Source organism: Bufo bufo, chromosome 3 (assembly GCF_905171765.1).
Source record: "Bufo bufo chromosome 3, aBufBuf1.1, whole genome shotgun sequence".
NCBI classification, from domain to species: Eukaryota; Metazoa; Chordata; class Amphibia; order Anura; family Bufonidae; genus Bufo; species Bufo bufo.
In genome coordinates this window covers 651,004,172-651,025,080 of record NC_053391.1, presented here as the reverse complement: position 1 = coordinate 651,025,080, position 20,909 = coordinate 651,004,172, and the positions used below count along the sequence as shown (strand labels likewise).

The following is a 20,909-nucleotide window of genomic DNA, read 5'->3' as shown; positions in this document are numbered from 1 at the left end:
AGCACAAGGAAGCGGTGAATACAGATCCTTCACCGCTTTCTGGTCCTCCTGTACTAATGAAGCACTTCCATAATGGAAGCGCTTCATTAGTACCGCGTTAAAGACTGCCCTGATCGCCGCGGCCCAGCAAACCATCTTCCAGGGCCCGATCCTGGGCTGCCGCCCGGCGGTTGGGGACAACTGTACTAGTGAACGGATCTCTGACTCCTATGTTTCAGCTAAATAGGGGAACACGACAGGGGTGCCCCCTATCCCCCCTTTTATTTGCGGTAGCAATAGAGTATCTAGCTATTAAAATACGCCAGGATCCCATAATTAAAGGAATAGCCATGGGAGGAAGGGAGGATAAAGTAGAGTTATATGCGGACGACATTATACTATACATGGATGATGTGGAGAATTCCCTCCCCAGAGCAATAGATTTAATTGAAAAATGTGGCCACTCTTCTGGCCTGCGAATAAACTGGACAAAGTCTGCCCTTATGCCGCTGTGGTTGACAGAGTGGCCCTCAATATACAATAACCTCACGGTGGTAGAACACTTCAAATACCTGGGCATATTCATAACCAAGGACCCCCTTGTGTTGTTTGCTAAAAACATTGCCCCCTCAGAGCCCTTGTTTATTACCAAATTCAAGGTGTGGAGAGATCTACCTATCTCGATCCTGGGACGTTTAAACCTGATAAAAATGATTTTGCTTCCCAAAGGCCTATATCTCTTAGAACACGCTTGTACTCCTATCCCCCGGGGTTTCTTTGATGACTGCCTTTGTGTGGGGTAAGGAGAGACGGAAACTGGCACTAGGCACACTTCAGAGAACATGGCAACAGGGGGGGTGCAGCTCTACCGGACTTCCAGTTATATTTTTTGGCTGGACAATTAAGATTCTTAAAAGCATGGGTGTCACAGTCCACCTTGCCAAATGCCGAATACTATTTACAACACTATCTACATCTCACCAGTATGTGGCCGATTTTGGTGGATATCGAGATATTCCACAAACAGGCTCTGCAGATACACACATTGGCACATCAGGTCTGGAAAGTTTAGACATTACGGGTATCTAGCGGATGTTGTTCAGCTGTGGGACAATCCGATGTTTCCCCATTTACTATCACTTGAGGGGACCTCATTCTGGAAGGAAATTGGGATACTCACTCTAAAAGATATATAGGACAATGGGACGTTCTATTCTTTCACTCAGTTGCAGGATAAATATGGTATTACTCGTCCACATTTTTTAGATATCTACAGATGGAGACATACCCTTCAGGCACAACTTCATAGCACCAAGCGAGCTATCTCCAAATACCCATTGATAGGTGTACTCAACACTCGGGGTCCGAGGGGTGTTATATCCGCCCTCTACACTTATCTTCTGAGTAATCGAGTGGCCCTGAATCCATTGCACTCGGAGGCTAGATGGCGGGAGTGTATTCCCCAACTTCCTTCCGAGGAGGGGGGTGAGGCATTGGAAGCGCCTATAAAAGTATCACCATCACTCAATAACAGATTGATACAGCTGTTCATATTGCATAGGAGCTATTTAACCCCCACTAGACTGCATACAATGGGTAGGATATCTCATAGCAGATGCCACAGATGTGCAAAAGTTGGTGCTAGTTTTTGGCGTAGGATATGCGACTGTAGTTACATTAAACAGTTTTGGACGGAGGTCATAAATGTTCTTTCTACCATGGTCACAGGGCCGTTGATGGTGTGCCCTAAAATGTGCCTATATTGGGAATAATAGAGGATGAGATATGGACAGACCATACTTGTATTTTCCTCAGAGAAACCTTGTTTCTTGCTAGAAAAGCGATAGCGCTGAGGTGGATGGCGGACAGAACACCCACAGTCAGCCAATGGAAATCCATGGTGAACCAAATGATTCCTTACTATTCCAAAATAGGAAATGTCCTGAAAAATTCCAGAAGGTGTGGGGTAATTGGTGCTCCTCGCCACTGACCGTTACTAACCATCATATGTATACTAGTGACTAACTCGCATGATAAATGTAGGATGGAGTAAAGGACACACGTCAATGAAAGTCACGTTCATTTTATTGGATGGAAATCATAAAATATAACTGTTTACACGTGCAGAAATAATAAAACGTAACTGATCTGTATAATGGACCTCATTCAATGCATGGAAAATACTTCTAATCATGATGATGCTTGATTTGTATCTGTAACATGTCTTACTTGTTATATTTCAATAAAACGAGTTTAAAAAAAAATGGATACGTTCAGAACGGATGCAGGCAGTTGTGTTATCAGAACGGAAGCGTTTTTGCTGATCCATGACGGATCCAGCAAAAATGCTGGTTTGAAAGCAGCCTAAAAAAGGCCTAGAAAATGATAAATGAGACGGGCCGTCCCTTTCCCGACCCCTTTTTAGACCTGCAGACAGCGGGGAAAAGCCTCAGACTGTGGCGAAAAAACTGGCGTATATCAGATAGTAAATGAACTCCAAAGATCTTACAGGGGTACTCTGGGCTTTTCTGTGGAGGCTCAGTACTTAGCCCAGCGTCACCACTGCGCTCACTCCCATGACTGGCTGCTGGCTCTTCTGTTCAAGGTCCGACCAGATGTCTTTCAGAGTCTTCCTATTCAGCTACATTTACAGTATGCGGCTGAACAGTAAGAATGTGTGTAGAGGTGATCTACTGCTGTGTCTGCAACGGAGTTTGGGTACGTCAGGCCCCCCTGTGCCCCGTCCATGCTCTAGAAAGTATGTCCGTCCTGTGTAGTGTAGGACTCATCTGCTTCCACATGCTAGTCCCACCCTCCGTCCAGTCCCCTACCATTAACCAATCCTCAACCAACCTTGTAAAGGAGAGACCTCGTTGGGCCAAAGAGGGTGAAGAAATTCTCTCAGACTTACAAATAGAAAAGTGTACTTTTATTTTCCAATTTTTGGGGTAAGTGTCCCTTTAACTGGTGCGGCATTCATCTTTGTAATCAACTTTTTCGAAGTAAAAAGCAAGAGAGAACAATGCTTTAAACGCTAATAAATAATGAAATTACAGATGAAAGACAAGTTTAATTGATTCATTAATTCTTTAGCAGGATGAAGCCTCGAGGTAATTATGGTAGAATCTAATTTACAAAAAAAAAAAAATTGTAACTCATTTATATGGCAGAAGATACTTTGAAATTCAGAATAGGGTACTTGAGGTGAAGTTACTACTTCAAACTTCTCAAGAAGTGATATATATTAGTGGCTGCACGGAGTCAACGGATTTGGCCCTCCACGGGTAAGATGCCAAAAACATCCATATAAGAGCCACAGCCCCGCAGGGCTAATAAACCAGAACCTGGACAACGCTGATCTAAGTTTGGCCAAGTAGAACAGAGGGTAACAGGGGAATCCAGACGTGATACAGACACTAAATGGTAGCATGTTACGGCAGTGTGAAGCCGGCCACGTATGTTCTTCGATGATGTTTTGCTAATGATAATAACATCTGCCTTTGCCAATGGTTAAAGGGGTTGTCCCACGATAAATATTCTACAGTTTTCAAACCAGAACCTGGATTTATGGTTCAATAAGATTTTATTATTATTATTATCAAATACAATCATAAGAGAACATCCCAAATTGCAGTATACATACCGCATACAAAGATACATTGCGACATGCAATCATGAACAGCAGTGCAGCATAAAGGACAAGGTATAAGCATGTATCTGTATCTGTATAACAAACAGTCAGCTGACAAAAAGTCAGAGGAAACAAAGGCCCTAAAGGGCTTAATAAGGCCTCAAACAAATGATGTATAGGCCAATAATTCTAGACAAACTTGACATAAAAGGGGGGAAGACAGGGTGACACACAAGAGGAGGGGAGGGGGGGGGGAGAAATCATAGGTCATATCTAGAGAATAGCTAGGTACTATTAAGGAGGAGAATCAGGGAGAACCCCAGATGCCAACCAAACCGAAAACGACATAGATGATCTAAACCTGGACCATGGCTCCCAACTCCTAAGAAACGCCGGAATCTTGTTGTGATCAGAGGCATACATCTCTTCCCTGTGTAACAGCTCATCCAGTGCAGAGGCCCAAGTGATCCTTTTCAAACTCTCGGTTGACTTCCAATTGCGTGGGATAATTTGCCTCATGGCCAGCATAAAGAGCCGCAATGAACCTTTCTTAACATGTGAGATTCGCCCCGGGAAAATAGAAAGCAGAGCGATGGAAGGGGAAAATGCAATGGAGGCCCGGAATAGAAAATTATAAAGCTTGAAGACATCTTTCCATAATGGGTTAAGCCTCGGACAATCCCACCATATATGGGTCATAGTCCCCCTAGCACCATGGCATCGCCAACATAGTTCAGAAACCGAGGGGTAGAACCGATGCAGTTTCTCCGGTGTCCGATACCATCTGGTAAGTATTTTATAGTTGACCAGAACCTGGATTTAAATACTTTTGTCATTGCATGTAATAAAAAAAAAATAATAATCTATCTGCTGTTTGATCTTTTTCAAATTTTTCTGTCCTGCTCACTGAGATAGAAGCACATGCTCAGCTCCATCCGTCAACTATAACTAGCTGCAGCAGAAAGGACACGCCACCTGAGCTGCCAGCTTGTAATAAATCTAGCAGAACAATTTGAGCAGTGAATGTGGAGATCTCTGGACCCATGCGAGATACAGGGCAGGTTCTAGCTTTGTTAGGCTGAGTTCACATCAGCGTTCAGCCTTTCCGTTCTCCTGCTCTGTTATAGGACGGATTCGGCACCTAACTGAGCCGAACGGAGCCCACAGACCCCATACACTATAATGGGGTCCGTTAGGTTTCCGCTCAGAGGAAGATTTTTGAAGCAGAGACAAAGGTCCTGCATGCACTGCTTTTGTGTCCGCTGTAGGAAGAAACAAGGGGTCGTCATTGATGGTCGGTACGTGTCACCGAGGTTCCTGGCCTCAGTGAGGTAAGAGACGTTTTTTCTCAAAGTGTCAGTTTTGCAGATTGCACTTCAGCTGTTTTAGTATTGGCTGCAAAGCTAACCCGTGACGGCTCTTATTGGGAGTAGTCAAAGTGATGGATGGGTGGCTACTCCGCACGTTCCGGGCCGGGTCTTGGTTTGGGATTTAAAACACAGGCAGCACTGTCAGGTGGAGTGGATTACTCCTCTCTGACAGTGGAGCGCTGCCAGTCTCTGTGTTGGGGCCTGGGAGTTTGGGCCGGGATAAAAGGGGTTATCCCATCTTAGATAATGGGGGCATATCGCTAGGATATGCCTCCATTGTCTAATAGGTGCAGGTCCCACCTCTGGGACCCGCACCTACAAGGAGAACGGAGCCGGGGAGAGTTGTGGCTGGAGGACCCCCACCAGGCGCAACTCCCCGTCTCTCTCATTGAAGTGAATGGGAGCGCACCACACACGCGCGGCCACCGCTCCCATTCATTTCTATGGGGCCGACGGAAATAGCCGAGCCAGACCTCGGCTATTTTCGGCGGCTCCAAAGAAATGAATAGAGGGCGGCTGCGCATGTGCAGTGCGCCCTCCTCAAGTTTCTCCGCTCCGCTCTCCTTGTAGGTGCGGGTCCCAGCGGTCAGACCCGCACCTATCAGACAATGGGGGCATATCCTAGCGATATGCCCCCATTGTCTAAGATGTGATAACCCCTTTAAGGCCTGCTACCTTGTTTGTGGGAAAGCATGTGGATTCTGCTTTATACAAGGACTTCTGCGTTACTGCCTGGTGTGAACAAACACCAGAATCAAGGTGATGTTTTTTTCTGGAAACTGATTTTTTTTTTGTCACTTAATGTGTAATATAAACACTGAAATGTTTAAGAAAATAAAAATAAAAATGATAAAATCCACCCCACCTGACAGTGCTGCCTCTGTTTTATATCCCAAACCAAGACCTGGCCTGGAACGTGGGGAGAGGCCACCCACCCATCAGAAATCCTCCTCTGAGCAGAAACCTAACGGACCCCATTATAGTGTATGGGGTCCGTGGGCTCCGTTCGGCTCAGTTATGAGCCGAATCCGTCCTTTCCATTCTCCGGCTCCTATAACAGAGCAGGAGAACGGAAAGGCTGAACGCTGATGTGAACTCTGCCTTAGAAAGAGGTTGTCCTATACTATATGATGTCTGATTATCATTTTTTACATTAATTATGGGATAAACTTTTAAGTGCAGCCAGCCAGGCACTGCGGTATCCAGAGGGGAAATATAGTATTATATGGCAGCTATTCAGATGAATTGCCATCCTTGCAATCAGGAGCGGACTGAGAACTTAAAGTAGCCCTGGAAAAAAAAATGTGGCCCCAATGTACGTGGGTCCAAATTGACAAAAGGCAGGGCAGCACAAATAGATGGGGCCAATACAGGTTGGTGAGCAATACCATGCACAAAATACCTGCCCAGAAGCTGTCCCTCTGTGGTGACCATCAATAGCTGCCATTTTCTGTCCTCCGCCTCCTCCAATTTGCTCTAAAAAATATATGGAGCAGGGGGCTTAGGATGAGATGTGGGCCAGAGCACCAAGCCAGCCCTACCTTCAGCATACTGCCTGAACTTTCTCTAGTAATGACCCCTATAGCCATTAGCCACGTTTCAGACCTAATGGTCCTTCTTCAGGCTGGGAAAGTAGGAGTAAGATGCAACTCCGTCCACACGTGTATGTAGTGCTAGGAACACGGCGGGCATTCCTGGAAGTGAGAACTGCGCAGTGCGCATGGTGTTTAGACAGGACTTAGCACTTGGAATAAGACGAAGTACCCGACAAGAGGAGTAACATGAATGTGAACTAAATTAAAGTGGACATGTCCATTCTATGAATGGGATGTGATAAAATGAAGGGGACTTCCAGTACCAGGAGGGGCTTTGTTATTGCAAACAAAGACATTACAACAGGATGGAAAAATCACCAAAGTCCAGGCTCGGTTTCTCATTGGGATTTTACCAGATTGCAGGAGATTGCTCTGACTTGTAGTTCACCCACCGTCTTTACAGTCCTACACTTTCTAAACCCATGCAGAACAGGCAAGCAGCGGGGCCCAGCTACTGATAGAGCCCGGGCAAGACTGCACACATTATTCATTCTATTTAACACGATAATGCAAAAATCAATTGTAATCCCGGTGGTTACGCCTGGCTGGATCCTCACACAGGATTCCTAATGACTCTGCTCCAAATGCAAGGAGCCAATTATAAAATTTGCCGTTACTGAAAAGATTCAAAGTAAATATTACAAGGGACGAACCCCACACCCATTCTGCTCGGCAAGTCACGGGACCATTCAATATCGGACATGTGTTTGAAACTCCACATAATGGGCAAGTTTTCTACATTAGGGTTTTGTAGTAGAAACCATCTGAGAATCACCACCTTTCCAAACAGGATCAATTCGGGTGACAGGGGAGCAGCACTTGGGAAATTAGAAGAATGCCAGAGACATTTATGGGAGGGGGGCTGTCACAATGATCTGGCGACAGCCTAAATAACAATTCTGCTTTCACTACCCCTGTGCATACCACAACCTGATGGTACATGACAAGTGTGCAGGGTATGGGGGCTCCACCTGACAGCTATCACTCGCTTGCAGCGTTCAGGATAAGGCCCCATTCACACAACCGTGGGACTCCCGTGCCTGTGTTGCGGAGCGCAAATCGTGGGCACTCCACATGACGGGGGCGACCGATTGACTTCACTGGGTCAGCAATCCGCAAGATGCGGCAAAAGATAAGACATGTTCTATCTTTTTTGTGGCGGAGGAACAGACCTGGAAGCCCGTGGAAGGGCTTCCGTGCCTTTCCGGGTCCGCGCCTCTACACCACTAAAGACAGAGAATGTACTATCTTTCTCCGCATTTTAAAGATCGCGGACCCATTGAAGTCAATGAGTCGACACAGCGATGCGTAGTGCACGCGGCCACAGTGCCCATGATTTGCAGCCCGCAACATGGGCACGGTGCTCCCACGGTCGTGTGAATGGGGCCTTAGAGACAACTACAATCCTGACAGTTTAACCGTGGTATCCGATCAGTTTATCGAGTGGGAGGGGGATTCTGACCCCGATAAGCCCTACCACTATGTAGTCATGGTGTGCCAGGGACAATAAAAAATAAAAATAAAAAAAATAATGTTATGAATTAAAGTGTTAAATTTTTTTAAACATAAAATCTATTTAAAAAAAATACAATATGTAACCACATCAACCAGCAGAATAAGGTTATGGTGCAATTTTTTACCGCACACTGATGGCCGTAAAAGTGAAAAAGGCTAAATACAGTGGCGGAATTGTGGATTTTTCTCCGTTCCACCCGACAATTTTATTTTATTTTTTAAATTTTCACTATACATTATATGGAACATTAAATAGCGACACACAGAAAAAATGAAAAGATCGCTGCCAAAACTGTCTGAGTCCTGAAAGGCTTAAAGGGGTTTTCCTGTTTCCAATATTGATAAGCTATCCTCAGGACAGGTCATCGATTTGTAACTACACCTGCTCGCCGCTGCAATTGGGAAGGCGAGGAGGTACACCGAGAAGAGAAGGCAGCGTTTGCACCAACAGCTGATCGGCGGAGGCACTGGGATTCGGACAACCCCCCCCCGATGATTTGATATCGATGACCTATCCTGAGGGTAGGTCATCAATATAAAAAAGCGGACAGCCCTTTTAAAGCGATCTGATTCCTTTCTCTGCTTGCAGGGTTTTTCATGAGTTAGGGGTCATCACCACAAGAAAAATGCTTTTCCTGTAATCAACTGGTATCAGAGCACAAGGAGATGCAACTCATGGACATGTACTCAGGAGACACCAGCTACAGAAGACTTCTCAAGGAGAGATATTTACAGTAGTGTTTTTTTATATATATATATTGCCCAAGTTTTTACTCGACCCACAGATGTAATATACAGGCACAGGGCTGATACGCAGACTGATGCGGTTACCTCTGGTTTTTCTCTCCTCTCCTTCCCAGAGTCTTGTGCTAGATTTCGCTTTTGCTGATGAGCCTCCTCCAGTTGAGCTTTGAGCTTGGCAGCCAGCTCCTGTAAGACAGAACGCAGCTCTGAAGAACAAGACACAGATGATGGCTAAATGATGGGCATGCTTATTGCTCACTGAGCATGATATAATTACTGTGAGAGGCCTGCTATTCTGAACAGGGAGATGAGGAGGGTCTCTAAGGGGTTGTCCTCTCCTTTACCAGTGATGGCCTATCCTCAGGAGCTGGTCACTGCAGCGCTGCGTCGAGTTAACATCTACTGCACCCCGGGACAGCTGATCCTGAGGATAGTCCATCACTTGTTAAGGAGTGGACAGCTAACTGCCTTTTCAATCTTTTTTTTTTCTCAATGCATCTAAAATAAAAAATATTTTGTACAACTTCTATAGAGTCCTATGTGTCTCCATGGTAACAGACAACAACCACTGTAGCGTCTGGTTGCGCAGTCAGACTTCTTTCTATCTGTCCTTTCTTTCTTGATAATATGCTAAACATACATTCACATCAAGTAGGGGACAAATGGAAGGAACCACCACATGACTGGAGGACCTGACTACACAGGGATTGTAGTCTGTTGCCATAGAAACAATACATTCTTTATTTTAGTGGCATGAAGTCAAATGTTTCCACATTCAGTGTTGTTGATGCAGTTTTTGAAGCCAAAGCAAGCAGTGGGTTCAGAAAGAGAAGTATTTCCTTTGGATGTGCCCTCCGTTTATGCAGTTTTTGAAGACAAAGCCCGGAACGGATCATAAAAGATCCTGAACTTGGAAACCGAGCCTAATACTTCAATGTAAGCAGGAAGCAAGTTACACTAAAGTTCAGAAAGGCTACTTTCACGTTAACGTTTTCTGCGAAGCCGTCATGGATCTGCAAAAACGCTTCCGTTACCATAATACAACCGCATGCATCCGTCATGAGCGGATCCGGTTGTATTATGTCTTCTATAGTCATGACGGATCAGTCATTAAAACCATTGAAAGTCAATAGGGAGGGATCGGTTTTCTATTGTGTCAGAGAAAACGGATTTGTCCCCATTGACTTACATTGTGTGTCAGGACGGATCCGTCTTGCTTCTGCAAGCAACGTTTTTTTTGTCCGCGATGGGGATGCAACCAAACGGAACAGAATGCATTTTGGTGCACTCCGTTTCGTTCAGTTCAGTTTTGTCCCTATTGACAACGAATGGGGACAAAACTGAAGCGTTTTCTTCCGCTATTGAGACCCTATGACGGATCTCAATAGCGGAATTAAAAACGCAGATGTGAAAGTAGCCTAATGTGTATATAAAATAATAAAAAAAAAAAAAATACTCTTTAAAATTAATAGGATATATCATCAATATGAGATTGGCGGGGGTCCCTGGAGTTGGATCAGATGTTAGAAGAGGCCGGGACTCCGTGGGCACTTGGGCCTCCTCCTAGGTCATGGGACATTTCGTTCATTGGTCACAAGGCCTAGGCACAGCTCCGTCTTATCCATGTGAGTTGTGATTGCAAGCACAGCCGCTATACAATGAAGGACGCAGTGCTAAGTAAGCTGTGAAGAAGGCCGCGGGGCTCAGCGAAGCTTCAGTCAGCACTGTGATCGGCGGAGGTCCCGGAAGTCAGACCTCCGCCAATCTCATATTGATGATCTAGCCTAAGGATAAGCCATCAATATAAAATCCCAGAAAACCCCTTAAATAAACTTTTTAGACAAAATAAAGCTGCACTGGAAATATGGTTTCAAAAACTAATTAAACTCAACAGATAAAAGTGAAGTAAAACACTCCAAGTAACCTTAAAGGGGCATTTCGGTTGTTTCACGTTATGTCCTATCCACAGGATAGGGGATAACTATTAGATTGATGGGGGTCCTACCGCTGGAACCCCCACCAACCACAAGAACGGCAGATCCATTCATTTCTATGGGAGTTCCTGAGACTGCGCTCAGCTATCTCCGAAATTCCCATAGAAACTAATTGCAACCAGCCGCTCCGTTCATTTCAGAGGGGCTGCAGGGAGTACAGGGCCCCTGTTGTCGGTGGGGGTCCCACTGGTAGGACCCCCACCGATCTAATAGTTATCCCCATCCTGTGGATAGGGGATAACTTGAAACAACCGGAATACCCCTTTAAAAGGGGTTGTCCTTTTGTTTTGTTTTTTAATGTGCCTCCCAGCCAGCAGAACCTGTTAAAAAAAATAATAATCATACTAACCTGCTCCCCACTGCTCCGATACGGTTTTGTGACCCCTAGGCTCTCTTCACCAGACTTCTGCATGGATGGAGTCACATGCGCCAATGAAGCCACAGACTGGCCTCAGCAGTGACATGTGACACAGCAGAGACGTGTATTTTTGGGACACAGCGCCACTGAGGCAGCGGCGCATGTGACCCAACCCACACTCAAAGTTGAACGAGGGGAACCAGAAATCCATTCAAGAGAGCCCAGGAGCCAGGGAGCGTAGGGGAGCAGGGGAGTATGTCTTTTCCAACAGGAATCTTTATTTTATTCTGCCTTGTACTAGATGACCTGTATGCCAGTCAGGACAGCTCCTACAGGGGAGATTACCCAGCTTTTCTACTAAGGGTACCTTCACACTAGCGTTAAACTTTTCCGGTATTGAGTTCCGTCCTAGGGGCTCAATACCGGAAAAAAACTGATCAGTTTTATCCCCATGCATTCTGAATAGAGAGCAATCCGTTCAGGATGCATCAGGATGTCTTCAGTTCAGTCTTTTTGACTGTTCAGGACGGAGATAATATCGCAGCATGCTGCAAGTTTATCTCCGTCCAAAATTCCGGAACACTTTCCGGCATTTTTTCCCATCGACACGCATTAATGCCGGATCCGGCCCCGAGTGTTCCAGCAAAACAGATCCGGCATTATGGTCCGCGCATGCTCAGATCGCAAAAAAAATGTGAAAAAAAATGAATGCCGGATCCGTTTTTCCGGGTGACATCGGAGAGAGGGATCAGGCATTTCAATGCATTTGTCATACGGATCAGGATCATGACCCGTCTGACAAATGCCATCAGTTTGCGTCCGTATTGCCAGAATCCTCTGCCGCAAGTGTGAAAGTACCCTAAAATGTAAATCTGCTGACTATGAACTGACATTTTCTACTCCTGCATCTTGGCACTGTCCAATTTTTATAGGAACTGTAATAACGGCCGCATTAATTACTACCTCGATTGTATACAATATAAATTACCTAGAAGATGAATCTCTGTCAGGCCTCTTCCTTTTTTTGTATAAAAAGTAAAACTACTGCCAACTAATAATCGCTGCTCCTCTGTGCAGGTGGGTTGTGCCCATGACATGCTGCTGCCCCTCCTGTGCCTCCAGCCCCTCCTGTGCCTCCAGCCCCTCCGGAGCCTCCGCATCTATGATCTCCAGACTCCAGCTCAACCTGGACAGCTCTTTAGAACTTTACCTTCTGCTTACCATGGGGAATCAAGAGCTAAATCATGGCAGCAGAGGTTTCGACAAGCAAAATAGCAGACAGAAGTCAGACAGTTCTCCTCCATAAAGCTTTTTTTTATAAACACTGTAATAATTTGCGCAGGGAGTACGAATTCATGTGTCTTCAGGAGTTTCTCTTTAACCCTAACAGCATGCCAAAAATACGTTTACGATCAATCGCACTCATTGGAAGTGTAACCACGCACAAGATACCGACGCAACGCCCCGAATGCCGTAATGGATCTGTGTGATAAAAAAACGTCACTTAAATGTGTGCGTCGAATAATCAATCTCCAGGCAGTTAATTGATATTCTGCAATAACACAGGAACAGATCTACTCGTTACTGCCAAGTTTGTTATATAATGAAGCGACTCATTTTGCAGTGATGTGCGAATACCGTAGCACGCGTTATTAGTTTATACCGTACCCTGGTGAGCTTTTATTACTGCTGGAAATAACAACATTAATAAAAGTGCAGAGGCTCAGGACAAACGGCATCTGACGGAATTAATATCTGCAGCCATCCTGCCCACATGGTCAGAAATTACTGGGCGATCTTCCATGGGAACTGTATTAAAATGAAACATGACGACTCCTCTAGGAGAGCAGCCAAAAAAAAGTAGACCCAAGAATGAAAACCCCAGGTTGAGAACAAAATCTCGCTCCAGTAAACTCAGCCATCAGTTTTTGGGACAGAAGTAGCACTGTCAGCCATATTAGTGTCCATGGTGATGTTATCTGTGTCACCTGCCACCCAGAAAATGACAACCCTCCTTCGCTCCAGATTACTCATCCAGATCCATGTCTCAGCCAGTCACTGGTGGGCAACCAGACCCGTCCTTTTCTCCTGTGTCTTCTGCATCCCTCGTCTCAGGTACATGCCGATTCTTGGCATCCATCTCTGCGCCAATTGATCTGAATATTGACTCCTGACTGACTCTGATCCTGACCCTTGCTCCTGGATACAGTCTCATCCCTTGGATTATCTGTATGGTACTTGGCCAGAATCTACATGTCCATATCAGTCTGTTGTCCACAGAAGTCACTGTATGGGTCTATGTTCGATCCGGATTTTTTGCAGATCACATGCGGATCTATTCATTTTTACAGGGCTGCAAAAAATGCAGATGACATCCATGTGCTGTCCTCCTAGAGCATGTCCTAGTCTTCTCCGTTTTGTGGATGAATCCGTGATTTGTGGCCCACAGCTTGTGCGAGTGTAGCCTTAGGCCGCTTTCACACAGTCAGTGTTTGGTCAGTGGTTTCCATCAGGGATTGTGAGTCCAAAACAGGTGCAGGTTAAACACAGAACAAGAGGAAATCTTTCCCTTATACATTATCTCTGTGTAGCTCCGCACCTGGTTTTGCCTAACAAAGGGCTCGTTTACATGAACGTGTGCTTCCCGTTGCCGTATTGCGGAGCGCATTTGCGGATCCGCAATACACGGGCACCGTTCCGTGTGCATTCCGCATCACGGATGTGGACCCATTCACTTCAATGGGTCCGCAAATCCGGAGATGCGGAACGGAAGACTACGGAAGCACTACAGAGTGCTTCCTGGGGTTCCGTTCCGTGCCTCCGCACCGCAAAAAGATAGAACATGCTCTATCTTTTTGCGGAACGGAGGGATCACGGACCCATTCAAGTGAATGGGTCCACGATCCCCATGGGGCTTCCCAATGGACGGTGCCCGTGCATTGCGGACCGCAATTTGCAGTCCACAGCACGGGCACGGGCCTCACATGTTCGTGTGAACGAGCCCAAACACTGATGGAAATCACTGTTGAAGCGGCCTTAGTAAAAGAACCCCCATCTCCCATGACCCCATTTGTTATGATTTGCTGTGATTTATCTGTTCACTGTTGGATGGTTTTTTAGCCCTACTCCATTAGTGGGCACAGTAATATCCTGTGACCCTAGTGGGGCTGCATGGTGGAGTAAGCTGCTTTTAAACTGCGATTCTTTAGGGTCCATTCACACATCCGCAAAATGGGTCTGCATCTGTTCCGCAATTTTGCGGAACAGGTGCGGACCCATTCATTTTCCATGGGGCCGGAATGTGCTGTCCGCATCCGCATTTGTGGATCGGCAAAAAAATAGAACATGTCCTATTCTTGTCCGCAATTGCGGACAAGAAAAGGCATTTTCTATGAGAGTGCCGGCGATGTGCGGTACGCAAAATGCGGAACGCACATTGCCGGTGTCCGTGTTTTGCGGATTCACAATTTGCGGATCCACAAAACATATACAGACGTGTGAATGGACCCTTAAGGAAAAGCCTTTAGCACAGAATGCTAATTACACTTTTCTTTCTCTGTGCACAAAACAGTGCAAGCCAGGCCTGATCCAAACCGCATCAAGCACCTGGAAGACCAAGTGCACTCTAGGCCTGATCCAAACCCCATCAAGCACCTGGAAGACCAAGTGCAAGCCAGGCCTGATCCAAACCCCATCAAGCACCTGGAAGACCAAGTGCAAGCCGATCCAAACCCCATCAAGCACCTGGAAGACCAAGTGCAAGCCAGGCCTGATCAGTCACATGTCCTCGCCAGCAGTGCCTGTCCTCGGGTGGATGACGTGCTTAGGAGCCTGCATACTTCTGGCCATGTAATGTATGCTCCATATACACGAGTAGCATTAGAAGAAACACATTAGATAGTAGAGCACAATTGATATGTAAGGCTAGGTTCACATCTTTGACCTATTCTACTTTATGCATAAGAGTAAATGAACGGCACAACTCCAGAGTTCAGACCACCTCCCATAGTATATAACTGGACACGGAGTGTATGTGAATAGCGGTATGGTGCTCAGTGATAAAGACAATACTGAAATAAATGCCAAAAAGGAAATAAAGATCACGGCTTTCATCACTTAGAACTTCTTCCTTTATTCCAAATTTATGATAAACGTCATAGTGGTACAGGACGGGGGGCAAGTGAAAGGCGATAGTAGTTCTGCGCACCTGCGCTTCCTCTTGGCCAAAAGGAAGCGCATGAGCGAGAAACGGCCGTCGCCTTTCACTTGCCCCCCGTCCTTTACCGCAATGACGTTTTTTTTAGCACAAATGTGGAATAAAGGAAGAAGTTTTTAAGTGGTGAAAGCTGTGACCATTACGGTATCTCCTTTTTGGTATTCATTTGTCCCATTATTCATTTTTCTGTACCAGTCTAGGAACAGAACAAATGAAAAAAAATGGAATCGCTGTATCGGTCATATGACAGGAACCAACAGCACCTGACAAACCGCATGGAATATAATATAATAATGGGGTCTTTCAGGTTTCCAGGATGGTGTCTGACACTCTTCACACCACAGAACCTAGCCTAAATGTAAGGGATATATCCAGTGTAGTAAGTACGACCATTGAAGCGGTAACAGGTCAACAGACTTACCGTGTTCCCCATTATTTCTGCCTTCACAATCTTGGCCCCGAGCTTGTTCATCTCTTCCTCGCTCAGTATCTGGACAGGTTGTGGTCTTGTTTCAGGTCTGCATTAAACAATATAGAAGTCAGCGCATAAACTATATCCCCCAGGTAACCATGTATCAGTGAAGCTATCACCCAGATTTACTTAAAGGGTTATTCCCATTTTGTAAAGTGAGGGCAAATTGCTAGGAAATGTATCATTGGTGGTGGTCCAACCTATGGGGCCCTCACCGATCCTGGGAATGTAGAAGCCATTGTAGTGGTGTAGGCCTGGGCCCCCGTTCTCCGTGCATCGGGCTACTGTGCTAGGGCCTCAATAGTGTTCTCTGTAGATAAATCAGTACTATGACCCCTTCATTCCAAGGGGCTTGGGGTGTTCCAATGGGATAGGAAGTGGAGATCTCGCGAGAATGGGAGATCTCACTAAAATAGATGGAAGGTCTATGGGAGAGATTTATCAAAACTGGTGTAAAAGAAAAGAGTTTTGATAAATCTCCTTTTAAGTCTTTTTCCTAAAACTGGTGCACGGGCATAACACTGGTATGACCAAGTTGTGTCACCTCGCTGCCATATTTGCGAGTCCATAGAATCCAATGAAACAACTGATGACACACCTAAATTTAACAAGATCGCATCTCACACCAGGCAAAAATTGCAACACAATTTGTGAATTTGCAAAATAAAAATTTAGCAGAAAAATTGGGCTCCTCTCCTGCGATGCTCCTTTAACCGTATTTGCTACTAAAAATGATGTCGCGAACCTGTTAAATCAGAATCAGCAGCCAGACCCAGAATACAGGTCACAACTAAAAGACAAGAAAAAACGTAAAACCTGCCTGGTAGACTTCAAAGCTCTCCTGATGCATCTTCTAGGCTGGGGGTAGACAGCGATCTTGGCCTTGACACCAGTCTGGCGACCCAAGATCTCGGTGCACAGAGAATGGGGACGCAGGGTGACTTCCAAGTTGCCGCAACCCAGAATTACAAAAAATTCTGCGCTGTTGGATGGTTAGCGATTCCGAGGCTGTGACTGTGGCAACTTGCAAGTCATGATGTGACCCCATTCAGGTGAGTGGCTGCACTGCTACACAGCGATCTCAAATCACATCAAGATCTCCATGTGGCCCCAGCATTAGTCAATTATTGTGTTCCCCCTACTAAACCCCTCCATACAACCTGTCTAGATGGTTACAATGATGATCTATCCTCTAGCTAGGTCATCAGTATCTGTTCAGTGGGGGTCCGACACCCGGGACCCTTGCTCACTCGCCGCGGCCTTCTCTCAGCTCACTAAGCACAGCGCCTTACATTGTATAGTGGCTGTGCTTGGTTCCGCGCTAAGCTCCATTCAGTTCTATGGGACTGAGCTGCTCCTAGGCCACGAGACCGATGAACGTGACATCACATGGCCTAGGCAAAGCTGTGAAAAGGCTGCGGCGCTACTGAAAGAGTTGATGCCTTCTCTAACAGCTGATCGGCGGATAGGTCATCAGTAGAAAAGTCTCAGAAAAACCCCTTTAACTATAAAAAGAAAAACTCTGCACGTCGTTTGATAAGCTTGGTTCATCTTGAATGTATCCAGAGATGTTACTCCACCAATAATTCCCTCCCACCTGTTTCTGTCTCATTCTCCATGTTCCGCCGATGTTGAACACATTCATCTACACAATCTCCAATCTTTACGTCGCCTCAGCCATAAGGTGTGGAGCTTGCGCACCCTTGGCTTTGGCGATATCTATAACGATATCTAATCCACCTCTCACCCTATTACTCCTCTGCCTCTCCCCTCTGCCAATCCCTTCACTGGCTCCCCATTGCCCAGCGAATTTACTTCAAAGTACTAACAAACACATACAAGGCCGTCCATAACCTGTCACCAACCTACATCTCTGAGCTCCTTTCCCGATACACCCCCACACGCACTCTCCGATCCTCACAAGACCTCCTTCTCTCCTCTCCTCTTCCCACAATCGCCTCCAGGATTTCTCCCGTGCATCCCCCATTCTCTGGAACTCGCTACCCCAACATATCAGACTCTCACCTACAGTGGAATCCTTCAAAAGAAACCTGAAAACCCATCTCTTCAGACAAGCCTACAACCAGTGACCCTGCTGCGATACCGCCATGACCAACTTCACCCGCACCTACTGTGTCCTTCTCCCATACCATGTAGATTGTAAGCCCTCACGGGCAGGGCCCTCTCTCCTTCTGTACCAGTCTGTAACTCGTCTTGTTTATGATTAGTGCAATTGTCTGTATTATGTATGTGCACCGCTTATCATATGTACAGCGCTATGGAATGAATGGCGCCTTAATAATAAATAATAAATAATAATAATAATAATTTCCTATGCTATAAAAAATAAGCGACGCAACGCATGCAAGATTGTCTAGATAAACGTGTTCCACATCAAATGAACCTGAAATATGAAATATAAACGCATTACATAAAAGAGAGTATAAAAGCGACCAAAAAAAGTGGGTAAGCGTTATAAGGAATCAAGGATCACACAGCAATTATATAATGATCATATTACACTACGGAGCATGTCAATACACATGGTCCTTCACAATGAGAGCACTTGTCTGCATTTCTTAAAGGCTGCGGTTTACTTAAAGGGGATTTTACTACTGAAACACTAACCCTCAGGATAGGCCACCAATATCAGATCGGCGGGGGTCTGACACCGAACACCCCCAACGATGAGCTGTTCTACAGTAGCTCCAGCGCCTCCAGTAACCAATCACTACAAAAAAGACAGAGCTGGCTAGTTCCAATGTTGACTTCCGCCACAGAAGATACCACAAAACAGCCGATTAGAGGGGGTGCGGAGTGTCAAACTCCCCTCAGATATTGAGAGCCTGTCCTGGAGTACTCTTTAAGGCTAGAATGCAATATTTATTTATTTTTTACTTGTGGTAAAATTGCATTAAACATACCTGTTCCCTATAACAAATTAAGTCACAAGGGACCTTATGTCTGTGGCACAAGTCAGAATTTTTCATGTCCTTTCAGTTTTCAAATTGACCCCCAAACCTAATGACCTGTTCTGTAGAGACCATTTCTCAGGAGTCATGTCATTATCATAACAGTTAGGATTACAAGTAACACCACTCTATATAAATACCAAGGGTTCCGCCGTTCACAATAGGTGATATTACAGCTTATCTATTCTGCGCCCTGCACAATGACCTCCGCAGAGGTCACAGAGCACGCCCACAAAACTCTCCCATAGAAGTCAATGAACATTTCCTATCTATTGTGCCCTCAGGCCCATGTGGCTGCTGGAAAGCTTCTCTCTGAATGCTGGTAACTGCAGCTCAGGCAAGATGGCGGCCCCGGGCCCCCATAGTTGTGCACAAAATAAAAAATTTAATGTCCAACAATCATGGAAATAAAAAAAAGATTAGGATATAAGAATATTTATTGGTAGCTCGTTTTAAATAGGTAAAAAATATATATGTGACGAATGGTTTTAAGTTCAGGTTAGGGTACAGATCGGGGTGGGTTACAGTCAGGATTCTGCTCGGGGTCCACTGTCCATTCGACTGTGGATGTTCATAACCTTCCCTTTAAAAGGGCATCTGTCAGCAGTTTTGTACCTCTGACACTGGCTGACCTGTTACATGTGCGCTTGGCAGCTGAAGACATCTGTGCTGGTCCCATGTTCACATGTGCCCACATTGCTGAGAAAAATGATGTTTTATTATATGCAAATGAGCCTCTAGGAGCAACGGGGGCGTTACCATTACACCTAGAGGCTCTGCTCTCTCTGCAGTTTGATTGACAGGGTCAGGTGTAATGATGTTTTTATTGCTTGGTCCTGTCAAAGTGCAGAGAGTGCGGCAGTTGCAGAGAGAGCAGAGCCTCTAAGTGTAATGGTAACGCCCCCGTTGCTCCTAGAGGCTCATTTGCATATAATAAAACACCATTTTTCTCAGCAATGAGGACACATATGAACATGGGGCCAACACAGATGTCTTCGGCTGCCAAGTGCACATGTAAACAGGTCAGCCGGTGTCATAGGTACAAAACTGCTGACAGATGCCCTTTGAGAAGGTCACCCCCATTCCCATGACATCTAGAACTCTCTATGCCGCCATAGGTTATCTCGAGACCCATGACGTGATCTGTCATGATAGAAATCTAATATCGAGCAGTCATTCTTGCAGTAGAGATGATATTCTGGCAAAAGAACAACTCGTCAGAAGGAGCGTGTAAGAATACTGCAAGATGCTGCAAACAAATTAGTGTAATAAATCTGTATGTGAGACGTCCTCCTGGGACTATGTGCGGCCGGCGAGCCGCCTAAATGAGCATTATTAGCTAAATAATGGCGCGGCTAATAGCAAATTATTAACCAAGAGGTGCCACCGAGAACGCTGATTTATAGCGCCCCCACCCCCTGTTACATGACTGAGCAGATTTCTAATGACCCACGGTACAGGAGCATGGTTCTGTCTGCATAGGGCTGGGATCCATTCAGGCATTTCGGGCAGATGGAGGGGGGTGCAAACTACTGCACCCATCAGATCCAGTGACATCCTGGTATTAGTCTTCACAGCAGAATATCAGTAGACGGCGTTATAAGAACCACTTAGGCTGAATCCACACGCTGCAAATATTCGGACCAGAAATTCACAGCAAATAAATGGTTCCCAATGGACTGGGAGTGATGACATCCTCTCTGGCGAACCACTGCAGCCATTCGCTGGCCTCCGCGCTGATGTGTCCCAGGGTGGCAAATAACCACTGAGCCTCTGCGCTGAATTGCTGTCCGGATCCATATGTCCGTTCCGCAACAAAAAAATGGAACATGTCCTATTCTTGTCCACATTGTGGAATAGGCATTTTTAACATAGGGAGGGACGGAATTAACACAGAAAAACTGCGGAATGAACGCAACCGGTATACATGATTTGCGGACCACAAAACGGATACGGTCGTGTGCATGAGGCCTATTGTGTGGATTTCTCGCAGATTTTTACCCCTTCAATGCACATGGGTCAAATCTCCAGTGAATCCACATGTAACACATGCAGAACTTGCT

The 20,909-nt window shown here is 45.7% G+C and overlaps 1 protein-coding gene across 1 annotated transcript in view; it reads right to left on the bottom strand.

The window, feature by feature from the left end:
- The window catches only part of CWF19L2 (CWF19 like cell cycle control factor 2), a 153,954-nt gene that overhangs the window by 74,441 nt on the left and 58,604 nt on the right, over nt 1-20,909 (bottom strand). Inside the window, exons 9-10 of the mRNA XM_040426268.1 lie at nt 15,824-15,920; nt 8,922-9,020 (exon numbers count right to left, since the gene is read on the bottom strand). Of these exons, the coding sequence (XP_040282202.1) occupies nt 8,922-9,020; nt 15,824-15,920 (196 nt within the window). The remainder of the gene's footprint in view (nt 1-8,921; nt 9,021-15,823; nt 15,921-20,909) is intronic.